Below are 13,942 nucleotides of genomic sequence, written 5' to 3' on the forward strand. Positions count from 1 at the left end.
CCAGCTAAATGCTTTGCTTTTATGACCAAGGTTTCCCTCATAACTGAAATCAGCTTTTTTATGTAAATGTGTCAAAGAATGTATTTGATGAAGTAATTGGATGCAGTTTTTATTTTCATGGTGTTTTTGTACATTTCATGTGATGGAATTCTGCAGCGATGGCTGTTGAAATATTCGTAAATATCTTTTGTGCGAGGGCATTGTTTTGTGAATGATGATTTCCATGTTAAGCCCCTGTCCTGTCGTTGTCCATGTTAGCTTTCCAAGCAAACACAAATATGAGGTGTCTAGATTTATCAATCCAGTTGCCTCTTGATAAGTAACGTGGCCATACAAAAAGATTGATTTTATCGAAATTGGTCTCTTAAAAATAGGAGCAGCCGCGCCATTTTTGATTTGGGGCTCGTGTATCATAATTATAACGTATGGAAAGTTTAGGGGGTTATGCAGTAAACTTTGCAAAGTTTAAAGGTTGAAGACAGAGATATTGTCTCTCAGATGGTAGGCAGATGTGCACTATGACTTGCCAGTGATGCCCTTCGCAAGATCACTAAAAAACAAGCCTAACGTAATGTTCAAACGAAAATTGTTGATTTTACATTCTTTAAATGTTCGTAATCCCTGAATTCAATCATCTTGAAAAAAATCGATGCTGATTTTGCATGAATTCATCGTATCTATTTTCATTTGGCTTCGGAATGAATTCTTGATTTTGAATTTTTTTTTCTTCAATTGACCGTTGCGTAGGTGATGATCTTATGCCTCACTCCCCGTTATTCGGTCGACCTATATCTGAACAACACGTCTATCTCCCTTATTACGAGGGCCTTAAGCTACAATCCAGTAAGTCTTTGGGCGTATATGTATTTATTTTTTCAAACCCATCTATATTGTCGAGCAAGAGTTCCAGTCAGTTCGCGGTTTCTTTTTAACCCTTCGGACGCTATTTTCAGGTTCGCCACACCCAGTTGGCAGCTTGTCTCCAGAAAAGTGGAGATAGGGAAATTGATCATTGGTGTTAAACAGGATATATCTTTTGGCACCAACAGTCAACTATAGAATCAGTGTGTATGTGTTAAAGTCATTGGCAGCACCTGGATAGTCACAAGCCGAAGGGTTAATCATTGAATGATTGATAAATCAGCTTATAATCATAAATCGTTACCTGGTTGTCTTGCGTATGTGCTTTCCCTTTTATATTCAGTTGCTCTTTTTTCTTTTTCTTGTATTGTGGTTGTGTATCAATAAGTGTTGTCCTACTCAGTTTTGTATTTGTATACCTCTCGTTGCGCTCATTTCTGACTATCATCAAGCATCTATCTAAATCAGAAAGACCAAATTTTAGCGTGGGTCGAATTATTGCATATCAATTGCAACTGGTTCCGAAAGTGACTCACTTTGCTTTGTTTAAGTATTGTTTAGTATCGAGTGAGTGGTTTACGTGTGACAGCGCTCTCTAATTAGGCATGGGCCAAATTTTACTCAGGCATGATCCGTGCCAATTTGGCCCGGGCCAAATCATCTCCTAGTGATCACGGCTATAATCTCTGAGAAGTCCATAAAACACAACGTTGCTATTTTAGAGCCCTCCTTAATCATCACTTATCAATATCAAAAGGTCCAGTTTGTTAGGTGTGACCACTACGTTCAGCTGAAATAAATTCGATGCTAGCTTCTTTGTAGAAATTGGTAGTTTGACCACCATATCATTTATCATTAATTCAGAGTTAGTATCCCTGCTGTATTATCCTTATGACATTTTCCAATGGTCTCTGGGTTACCATCATTTTACGGCATTTTGTCCAATTGCAATCCTCAATGTACACATTGGATAAACTAGTTTAGCGCGCTGCAATTGTGTTGAAGTTCACTTTGTACCGAAACACCATGAAAATAATTTTTGTATCACGCAGATGAATATACGTGAAAAGGGGTGGTAGAAATAGGGATGGATGCTTCACGGAAATATCATTTGTCAAAGGGAACCTTACAGACTCAAAATCAGTCATATATAGATAATTATAACAAACAATGTGAATGTAAAAAACAAAAGACATCCAGTGGCTCTAGCTATCTGATCTACTTGATTGGACTGCTCGGTCCTAGAGGTATCATATTCAGTCTTGTCCTCTTTCTTGTCTTGTCTACAAGGACGAATGGCCCATTTTAGCTACTGGATAATTTTAGTGGCTCCTATTTTCCAAATGGATTTGTCCATCCTATACAATTGGATGCCCTTTTCCTTTAAGATTAGAAGAATGATATATAGAATGAAAGGGTGCGTCACTCATGCCAAAAATTAATTTGGCTATATCTATTAAGAACGGGGGGGGGGGGGGTATGTCTCGCCTCATTTGCTATGAAGTTAGATTGCCATAAACCAAGACTTATGGCCACGAAATATCTCATCTTTGTATGTAACTTAGATTTTATTTATACAGGCTATAATGAGTCTGGAACGATGAGTAGACCTCTATCTGCCACTCCCGAGAAAGGTATCGTTTTCACGCGCACTTCTTTCCCCCCACCCTCGAGTTAGAAAATCAACTGCTTTTTCCTTTGAGAATGTGTATCCTCTCTGCTCGTGATCTTAGAAATCGAATCATTCTCTCATTCATGATTTTCAGGTCGCCGTGATAGATTTATATTTGGTGTTATGATATTAAAGTAGACTCGACCTTTCTCGGTTGAGTTGTACTGGATATTTGAATATCATGACATCCAACAGAAAGGCATCGGTGTAATTTCATACAATCATAAAACATAGTAGAATCAGAAATCCTCAGTAAATTCAAACTTTTATGTTGATTTCTACACGTTTCTACTTGCTCAATAGGACTCAAAATGATCATCTGCTTATCGTAAAAAAACTGTAGCATCTTTAATTTTCAGTTAACTTCGTAATTTGTGTCTGCTAAAACTAGTTCTACTCATTAGAACAAACTATACACTTTATTGTTCTATAGTTTGAAATGGGTTTTGATAGGTAAAAGGTCTGACAGACGTCAGTATATGTTGTAGATGGGTTGAGACCTATAAGGTTGTAAAATGTTGGCGTGGGCCCAGTTTCACGAAAAAATTGACTCAAATTTTTTGGTGTAATCGCTATTGGTTACTTCATGTTTTCAATGAGGACAGTAATTCAGAATGAACTGTTTTAGGCTTAAACTTTTACGTGAAACTGGGCCCTGGTATATGTAAACTAAATCTTAAGCCAGGTTCAGAGCGAGGTTATGACACAACTCTACTGTCCGCGACTACTGCTGATGATCGTATTTTTTGTCGTGCGACAATCGTTGCATATGTCATCGGTGACTGGAGTTTCAAATGTTCTATTCCTACAACGCGCCGCAACCGGTTGCAGTTCATTGCTTATTAACTCAAGCCAATCACAGTTAAGGAATGAACGTTGGAAATTCCTGTGACAAATCGATATCCTTTCAAATTATATGTCAAAGATTGATATGTAAAGATGATATTTTTAAAGTCCTTGTTTTGCAATCGAGAGATATGAAATAGTGTTGGCCATTCGGAACTCGAGATAGCGTTTCAGCAAATGTTTATGTTCGATTGATCCTCAGATGGCTGTGGTGTTGGACGAGACGAGAAGTCATTCACTTCTTGCTCCAGCACTGTGGCCTGGCAAATCAACATGGCCTGCATTCTGGGTGACACCACAGAAAAAACGGTGTTGATGTGAGCGCACTCGTGGTCAGTCATATGACTGATCGCAATTTTAAGCGATATTGCTAAATTCGATCTGAGTTTTATGTTACAATAGCCACCCGCAGTTGAGTCGCATTGCCACGTCGATCTGAGCCTGGCTTCTTATTTCCTAGGTCATCTGATCATATAGGTACAGGTTATTTACCAGGATCCATCTCCTACAGACTACCAAAGTTTAGAAAAGAAATCTCAATTTTAGAATTGAAACTCTGATATCAACAGCTTTTAAATAGATACCTTGATCTCTACAAATTTCGATTAGAAACCATTTCGATTATCTGAATTTTGACAGATGGCAGAACCTGAAAGAACTTATCTTAATTCATAAAGCATCCTTAATGCTTACTTGGTCTATTATGACTATTCATAAAGAATGTCACATTACTGACCCTCACTGGTTTATTGCTTGATGCTGATATAATGTAGTGAGAAATATCACGTTTCTAAAACCCGAACACTGGCAGCAAGTATTTAACTGCAACAGAACCCAGTTCCTCAATGTCACGCGTTCACCAATTTCTACAGTTTTCCGCAATTTATTTCCAATTTATCCAACCATAGAGTCGGATTTTGATCCAAAACTCAAGAACAGTGGAACTGGGTCTCGGGCTGTAACCTTGGAATATGATTTGGATGCTTAAAACGAATTTAGAAATTGCCACATATTTCTAGATACTGTTCATAAACCTGTATGAAAATGATTTTTTATCAATCAGCTTCAAACCATATATACACCCATGTATCGAAAATTCATCCAAGAAAATTGAATATTTTGCAGATGTATGAATAAACAAATTCGCTTTTTCCTAATATTCGAGAATTTGAAAATTTATTTTAGGTGAGGATACGATCCTCGGTGACCAATATTATGGCAATCTGCAGACAGAAGCCGATATGAAATACATGCTTGAAGATTCTTCTCTTTCAAAGGTAAGGCTCTTTTACGATTTGCAATCCCAGGTATGTATGTTGATATTGTGTAATTGCAATGCCCTTAGTCAATCCCGCAATTGGAACAGCTTTTAAGCACGTTCGATATCAAAATTTGCCTCTATTCTTGGTGGAAATTATTAAAAAATGTATTCATTTGATTTATGTGAGCATTTATGATTTGTGCACTTATTGTGGTATATATATGTTTTGGGGGTTTTTTTCTGTGTAAATTCATTTATAATTTCGATGGTTACTGGTAGCAATTTCCATTTGATGAGTCAAATACAACGCTATCCCGATAATAGTTCTATGACAGTGAAATGGTCGCAATTAACAAAATAGGAGAAATTAACTAAATCTCTGCGCATTTTGGAAGTTCAATAATGAGGGCATATACACACAACGTGCATTCCAAACTAAATCAAAACTGCCCATTCTGAAAAATTATCTTGTCGCTAACCTCTTTTGATCGCCAGACAGCTGCAACTTAATACAGATATCTGTATAGGAGGCTTTTCGATGGTCATTTTGATAAAAGGACATTTGTATTGTTAGCGATATGGTAATCTAGTGGTTAGCAGACAAATGCTTGCAATATAGGTTCACCTTTACAGAGGACATGATACTTTTACTCACTATAACATTTGAAGTTGGAAGGCAACCAATTTTTGTCCCAGAAATATAATGAAAAGTTGTATTTTACTCTGACAATGGAAACTGGCTTTGTTTTATTTTTTTCGGTTTTGTTTGATGTTGTTAATTATTTATGTATAGATGGAGTACAGCGGTACGGCTCCTATGAGTACGCCTGGCAGCGGTTTTGAGGAGACCAGATACTTCTTCCCTTCCACGCCGAATTCGGCGCAAGATCGTCCCGGAAACTTTGGCCAGAGTTTTGAATTTTCGCCTGATGTAAGTTATTATATATTAATTCATCTCATCTAAAGAAAAATTCTAGTTCGGACTTGGGTAGACTCAGGAGCCAGGTTAAAAAAATCTAATCTCTTCAATGGGAGATGGTGGAATTCTTGTCCAACCCAGCTTCATGGTGTTATGGATAAGTAAGATTGATTCATATCCAATAAATGAGTAATGAGTAAAACTTATAGATATTTCATTTAATTCTTAGCAGTTAGAAACAGCATAAATCATTTTCATATACCGAATGAAAATTGGTTTCCACTAAATATGGGCTATAATTGCAGGGATTGTAAGTTTTGAATGCGTAAATTGCACGTGTGTCAAGTGCAGGAAGTAAATTCTGTTAGAATTTAACAATTCGTGTATGATCAGTACATAAGCGTTTGCTGGATTAGAAAATAGATCCCCATTGTAGCAAGATGACTTCAGGATTTTCTGATGAGGTCTTTGAGAGATTATACCCTGTAAGTTTCATTAAAATCGACCTACCATATAAAAAAAGCTCTGTAATGTTTTAAACGCTAGTTCAAACGAATTGAAAAACTCTTAATTTTATGGGTCAAGTCAAGATGAAGTACTGTTAGCTTATTATTTTCAAAGTGGATGAATTTTCGCAGTAACTGTTTTGAAGAGGTATTCTCACAAAGATATTCTAGTATTTTCAGTATATTTTTGATTTTTTATTACAAGGATCTGATTTGGCCTTCATTAATTCAGTTTTGCATCTGATCATCTGACTATCAACTGTTAGAATCTATTTCCTCATGCTTATGCATGAAATGTTTTGATAAGACCTAAACTGTGAACTGTGTAGTTCAGGAAATGGCCTTGGCAATGTTAGGAACATAGATAGCGCAGTCCTGAAGGGTGTGTTAGCGAGTGCCACCGTGTACTGTAAAGGTTTCAGGGATTAACCTGTCTGAATTCGGATTTACTGGAATCTTAAAAGGGATTTTAAAAGGGGACAGTATGCCGGTTAGAGCCACTAAAACCGAGGTACGTTAGGCAAGCATTCTGTCAATAATACGGCATTGATTTTCATTTTGAATATATTTCAATCCTACATTCAATGTACACTATCGCCGTTATACCATACTGCACTCAGCCATATTACAGTATTGGAAATAGGATAAGCATTTCAATATTTGTCACTAAAAATATAGAATATAACAATGCATGTATTTGAATTGTGCGTAAAAATAGTGAACGCTTGAAACAGTGAAATGTAGGCTAATGCTAATTAGCTTTAAGCTATCATACTACACATGTTATCAGTTAAGTGAATTAATGTGATTCGCATCAACATCCATCATTTCTGAAAACAATCACAATCTTTCGTCCATATTCACTGCATCTAGCATGCATTCGGATTTGATTTGAATCTTCCTCCGAACAGGGAGGTGGGCCCACCTCCCTGCTCCGAAGAAGCCAGTCTCCCAAATGTCCTAGAAATCGACTAACAGGTGCTAAATATTACACCTCTTCACGACAATGAAGAGCTCTGGTTTGAATTGTGGCGGCAGCAGTGTACACACTGATGGCCCTGAATTGACCCTCCACTGGTAGGAGTTGAATAGCTCGGGGAGATACCCCACTGTCTGCGTTGTAGTAGAGAGGGTGTGATTGTATATTGAGCCGAGCCCGCTGTTGTGTGCTTGCTATAAGGCTGCTGCTGCTACGGGATATAACTGTTATATTAGAGGATTGTACCCCGTATCTAAGATGACAATACAGGTTAGATTATTTTCTATGCATTGGTGCTCAAATAATTGCAATTGTATCGTCGGTTTTTGCGCGCTTAAAGACTTGATGATCATTATTGAAGAGAAGACATGCTTTGTTTGGTAGGAGATGCAAATTGGCAGATCATATGTTGGAAATACCTATTATTACGTGAGGCTATCCTATTTTGTGTTGTGTATGATATTCAGATCAGTTTTACAGAATCTTTTGAGCTAGAAAAATCTGGCTAATATTAGTTCATCGAACAAAGTGTGGCATATCGAGGGCACATGTGTATTGACATGCACATGTGGCTGCTGGTTATTGTTTACATGTTAAACAGATGTCGGCGGCAGCCAGTTGGTTTACATGTTCCCCACCACATATGTATGTGATAACATAATATTGGCCCTGATGTTGGCATATAGAGGCAACATTATTTGATTTCCTTCTTGTCGTTTGTGTTGTATTTAACTACGCAGATAAGGTCTGCATCCTTACAAAATGTTTCATTTGAGTTTTCGTTACTTGATCTACATATCGTGAAATGTATGCAATTCGGTTTTAAATGGTGTTTTTAGTTATACTGTAAAGATTGTGTAATTTTCTTGTTGTGTATTGATTTAAATCTTATGTTCATCCCTTTACTTGAGTTATGTATACACTGGGTCGCTTGATAGTTTTACTTCATTATTGAATTATCACTGATCGGGTTATTGCCTGAGGTAATAGCGAGCTCCTACCGTCTCTGCTCTCGTTCGACCGAATATCCGCATTATCTTTGACAACTTGTCATTTCAAATTTTTGCAGCAACAAGACTCGAAGATGGATTCAATCCACGCGGATATGGCCTACGCGTCGATGGAGGCGCCGATTTCCGCTCAAGTTTCGTCGATGGATCACGCCCAGATGAAGCAGTACGGCGGCATGCCGGCTTTCACCGGTGTCGGTTATGAACCGGACAATATCGATGTAGACCGGACTCCACTTACTTCTGGGTAAATATTTGTTCGTAAGCAGTTCAATTACAGACTGAAGTGTCGGCCATCTTGCCATTTTCACCGATGTTTACAATATGCTGTACACTGAAAATGTCCATTAACTTATGCAGCTTTCCACCAGCCTTTCATATCTGAATTAAATCTTACTTAATATCTTCCAATCTGAACATTGGTTAGATGGCATAAAGGCTGATTCATTCAGACATGATATTAACCAATATTTGATGCTTGCAGTACTGATATCTATTAATGTGTCCATCTTTTTATATCATGCGTATGCTACTTAAAAACATCCCCCTGATAACCAGTGGTGTATATTGAATACTTACCCGTAAACTAAACAAACTTCATTCTTAACAAATAAATAATAAGTCGTCTGACATACTAATAACTTCAGCTACAGAATCAATTTAATAACTGCATAGCCCGAGAAAAAATTACAGCCAGTAAAAATTTAGATGAAGACGAATAAGAACAAGGATATAGATATACTGGCCAGCCTTATAGCCGACCCGTTTCGGAATGTTTTTGATGCGGGCGACATTCATTTATTGTGCTAAGTAAACATGGAAGATGTTTCTCTTTTAACTGTTTCTCTTCAAGACCTTCAGCGGGTTTGATGAAGATACGCGTACACACATATTGCAGTGTATGAAATGCGCCGGGTATTTTACTTTCTGAATCGATTCATTACGAAGTATGAAGATATTCTTTCGCGTATATTTGCATCTGAGATGTTCTTGCAATGTCTACAAGAGTTAATAACATTCTTAGTTTCGCAAAATAGTGAAGTGCATTATTTGATTCACCCTTCTTAAGAAGCATGATTTTGAATCGTTTCGAGATCCTAGACATTGCATGATATACACAGTGACTGTCTTGCACTAGTTTAAGTTAGACAGACAATATGTACATGTCTAGATAATATTTGTAGATGACCTCCCTATACAGATATCAGTTTTATATGCTTTTGACTCAGTGATTTATCAATTTAATGACCAATCCGCCCCATTTTATTATATACTTTATTCACTGAACAAATACTATTGATTACTGTAGCTGAAACTATTAAAAACAACAATCCCGTTTTTAATAAGCTTCATAATATGAAGAGACTCATTTTTTGCTGCGAACATGGTTTCTACTAAGTTATGTTACATCCCAATCTGGCCTTTAGAACTATGAAAGGGGCTCCTTTCTCATTTCCATGTACGTAACAGTTGTGATACTGATGAAATTAGATTGGACAATCAAGCTATTACATTTGTGCTTCAAAAGAAAGTCTCCAAGCTTTCATTGAAAAAACACTACATTTATTCATCTCACTGAGTCATCCCTTATTCAAGCAATATATATGTATATATCAAATTCTGCACTAGAAATACTATAATATCAATGGTATTTTATCTAATCTATGGCTGGTGTCTGGGTTTTTTTATTTACAAGTTTAAACTCGGATCATCATTTGGGCCAGTAGATGTTGGGGTACAAGGGCCATTTCTATAGTGTGGACGTTAGAAATATTTCCCGCAAGATGATTGACTTATGATGGCAAATTGATGATATAGATCGAAAAAAAAAACAATCCTACTTTTTGAGCTAGCATATGCATGTTTCTTAAATTCTTATTTAGGTTCATAATGTGCTAATTGTACTCATGTCTAATGTCATTGTCATTATGTCTAATCTATCGGTTCTGTGCCCCATAGCTAGAGCCTTCTACTTCTCTTATTAGCAATAGAATTGACTCAGTCTAAAAGTCTTCTACGAACTATAGCTTCATTAGAACATACTAAATTTTACTATCAGAGATCACTAGCTGCTAGCTTTTAGAGCCTCTGCAAACTTGTTAGACGAACATATGTAACAAACACTATGCAAGAAATAAAATGCTAGACTGCTTCCTTCTTGTAAAAGGTTGAAAGTACTTCTAAAAAATGTGCAGTTCTTGCAGCAAGTACCGATAGCTTTTGTGTGGCGTTTACTTTGTGTAAAGCCTGGCATGTCTAGAAACTATAGAAACCCCTTTTTGGTAGATCACACGTTCGTCCGTATAGTATTGTGGCACAAAATGGCATATATGTCATTGGCATCCTTCGTTGTTTGCGATTATCTCATATTTCATCATCGAAATTTCATCATTTTACTTGTCGAATGGTGAATTGCAACATCATCATTGCTTCGTAGTCATATTTTGAATAATGTATTATCTTTTTGATAGTTACAAGTACCTTAATAACGCTGCGAAATTGAAGATAGGCCTATGTCGTATGCGATGCAATCATGGCATTTACGATGACTTGGATAAGTAAATAATAACGAAAGCCTTTGTCATCTGATCTGATTTATGTCGTGATAGCGATAACAACCGAAGTATAAGCTTTGAGTGAATTTTCTAATATCATTTTCTCTGCTCTGCCGGGTATTTCTGAAACTACACATGTACATCATTTCATTTAATAACTTCGGCTAAACTCGATGAGAAAAAAACTGTTTTCCTTTTCACTGTCATGCGTATCATCTCATTTAAGAAATAATCATATATTCGGCATATTAATGATACTACTACATTCGTTATTAATAGAACTAAACGTTAATTAGCTCTGTATAGTTCTTCTTAACAATTTTACGATCTAAAGAATAGAGTTTCCCATCGGAAATTAAGTCGATAAATGTAATTGAACTGTAAAAATTAAAACGTGTCTTGCTGCGGTTTTTAATGCAGAATTTACCTAGACATAAAGATGTCCTAATGTCTAATATGGAATGTCCATGTTCTGTACGTACAGAATTGTGTCACAGTACAATCTCCGACACTGTCACCTTAATATGTAGCTGTCGGTGGTGCCAGTGTCAACCCCAATCTACCTCTGGCCCAAGTCATTTGCTGGACTAATGTTTGCATTTTTCTTCTACTTTCGATGCGTCTTTGTAGCAAATTGAAATGGAAGAGGTAAAAAATAAACGAACACACTCGCTTTTATTTCAAACCAGTTGAAGCAGTAACATCCCGCCGCAAAATATCAATCGACGAATCTGAAATTATTTCGAATAGAATTCGGTAATCGGTGAAACGTTGCCGAATCGGCAAATGATTACCTTACGGATTTCGGAAATCAAGCAACTTGACAGAAAGCGATTGAGTTTTGCGTGGGATGTTATTGTCGCACTTAATCAAGATTGGCATCTGAAAATCAAGGTAGTTTGAACTGATAATTTGCAATTTGAATGAACTTCATTCGTTATTGATACGATTTACCCCGACCGTCGGATGCCACACTTGATATCTGTAAAGGCTTGCAGATGCTTATTCGGTTTGCGTGAATGCGAACTGAATATCCATCGCTCAAAAGATCTAATAGTTTTAATTTCATCTTTCTAATAGAGATCAATCATGCCTTTTCAAACAATCATTGCAATGTTTATAGTTGGTGTTGGGGTTAGGATTGTAGTTTATCCACTGAATCCGGTCGATTTATTCGAGCTAGCTATCGCGCATTGCTAGAAATCGAGATCATTGGTACTAATCATGAATGCAAAAATTCCCTCCAGAAAATCATATGCTGAACTGTGTTTTTCATCATCAATTTAAAGGTGATGCATTTTCAGACAGTCACTCAACAGACCTACTCATCCAGAGTCAAGACCTTAAAGGGGAACTGCAGTGCCAAAACTAAAATTGGCCATTCCCACTATTGTTGTTGTTCAGCATAATATAATGCTAGTTGAAATCTTCCATTTCTCCAATTCAACTCGTATGCAATGATTTGATTTTCATACGGCTATCAATAACATTTCCTGTGGTAGGGAGCTGCTACATTCCAAACTCCAAAGCGAGGAATGTTGACATTGATGCCGCACTTTGAAACACTTTCGTCAGCTCTCGGCTTTTGTGGAGAGAAAAGCGGCTGCCAAGTGGAGATAATGGCAGTGGCCAGGACGCTAAAAAAACCTTCTTTGGAAGAATCGCAAGATAAACTCTTTTACTGATTTTGGGAAAATACATTTATAGAGGTTTCACAAACTTGCGGGTACTCAAAATAATTTTGCTACAGTTCCCGTCCAAAAAACTGTTGTCTTTAGGTGATAATTGTTTGATTTCCAGTGAAAGCTGTTATATTAAGTCATGACTCTGGAACCAGCCACCTGCACCTTTGCAGGGTCCAATTTCAATCGAAGTTCAACTTAATATTAAATGAACTGTGTCCACTAGAGATATCCAATTTCCCATTCCCTGTGATAAAGCTGAAAATTCGTGATTCATGATTATGATCAATTAAGTATAATCATAATCGATATAAGGTGTATAAACTACAATCTAACTGTTGTATGATTATTTGTTGCTCATTTTCATTCCACGTTTAAATGTTTTGATGTTGTTTGCGTCTATTTGTTCGTGTTTGTTATTGAGCTCTTTCTGAAGCCGGTACAGACAGGTTAAACGACAGCTGATATGGCGTCTGTCAATATGGTTGAATGAATATGAGACTTTTCCTCTCTTGTCGGTGTTCATTTCGGAATCATTTCTGCAAATTTTGGCATTTTGGTTATTTGCGGTTATCAAAATTTCGAAGCATGTTTTTACCCAGCGTAGTTGGGTCGCGGGGTTTAACTGAAGAAATAACATTCTCACTTGAAAGTATGCTTGATCATTGAATGCATTATTTCATATCATAGAACAGCACATTGTAGAATCCAAAACTCACAAATAGAGATAGAAATCTTTATTGGATTGAATGCTTGGCTTTCGAATGCGTAGGAAGCAAATATTTGAGTACAAATATTCGTATGTATATGTTTTGTACTATTAACAAGATATTTTATTGAGAAATACATAAATGTGCCGCCTTTGATTTATAACATATTCACTCGAATGTAACTAACGCTGTTTGCACAAACGTTCTAACAAAATAACGATAACGTAGTTTTTTTTGTGCCCTGAAATTCCTAAATGTTTGATTATCCCCTGCGTATGTGTATATACTATAACTGTTTTAACAACTGGTGATGGATGATTTAGAAAACTGATCAAAATGTCCCTTTGATTTGTGTTATGCAAACATGAAATAGGTCTGAAAAAATATTCATTTTGGTTGAGCGATCATGTGTGATAACTTGATGCACTTTCTGAAATGATTAAATTCTTTTTGTTGCTTTTACAGGACCCACTCCTACAGTCAATTAGTTCCAAACCATTGTCAAATCATAATTGCGGAACTAGCCCCAGTTCCAAAGGTCTAGAATATGAAAATTGAAAAAAAAAGTTCCTGAAAGCATTTCAACTTGCTGCTGATTACTCTTTCTGCAGCCCAGCTTGGACTTTACGTATTGGAATTTAGTCTTCAAGTTATCATCCAGATTAACTTCTGCCGGCCACGCTTCGCAGAGATATTTGAATTAAATTTCAATAGTCGAACTAATTGATATACTCAAATAACTGTGAGCAATCGAATCATTATTCGAGCCTAAATTGTTAGTGAAAATTTTTGAAACTAGACATGCATGGTAATAGATAATATCAAGAGCATGAAGTAAGCATTACTGAATCTCGGGAAAAAATTATAAATTGATTGGATGAATATCAAGCGAACAATTGAATTCATTGAAATGATTTGAATTTTGAATTGTATGTATTTTT

General features: G+C 36.6%; 1 protein-coding gene across 37 annotated transcripts in view; it reads left to right on the forward strand.

Moving 5' to 3' along the window:
- Positions 1 to 13,942, forward strand: part of LOC141904097 (uncharacterized) — a 145,874-nt gene that overhangs the window by 66,782 nt on the left and 65,150 nt on the right. For 33 of the 37 annotated variants that reach the window (XM_074792571.1, XM_074792570.1, XM_074792588.1 and 30 more), the window contains 5 exons: positions 2,442 to 2,495; positions 4,565 to 4,656; positions 5,434 to 5,571; positions 8,114 to 8,301; positions 11,240 to 11,257. In XM_074792571.1, the coding sequence (XP_074648672.1) occupies positions 2,442 to 2,495; positions 4,565 to 4,656; positions 5,434 to 5,571; positions 8,114 to 8,301; positions 11,240 to 11,257 (490 nt within the window). The remainder of the gene's footprint in view (positions 1 to 2,441; positions 2,496 to 4,564; positions 4,657 to 5,433; positions 5,572 to 8,113; positions 8,302 to 11,239; positions 11,258 to 13,942) is intronic. The other 4 variants (XM_074792572.1, XM_074792578.1, XM_074792582.1 and 1 more) reach the window with 2 other exon arrangements.

The sequence above is a fragment of the Tubulanus polymorphus genome, chromosome 4 (assembly GCF_964204645.1).
Source record: "Tubulanus polymorphus chromosome 4, tnTubPoly1.2, whole genome shotgun sequence".
Taxonomy (NCBI): domain Eukaryota; kingdom Metazoa; phylum Nemertea; class Palaeonemertea; order Tubulaniformes; family Tubulanidae; genus Tubulanus; species Tubulanus polymorphus.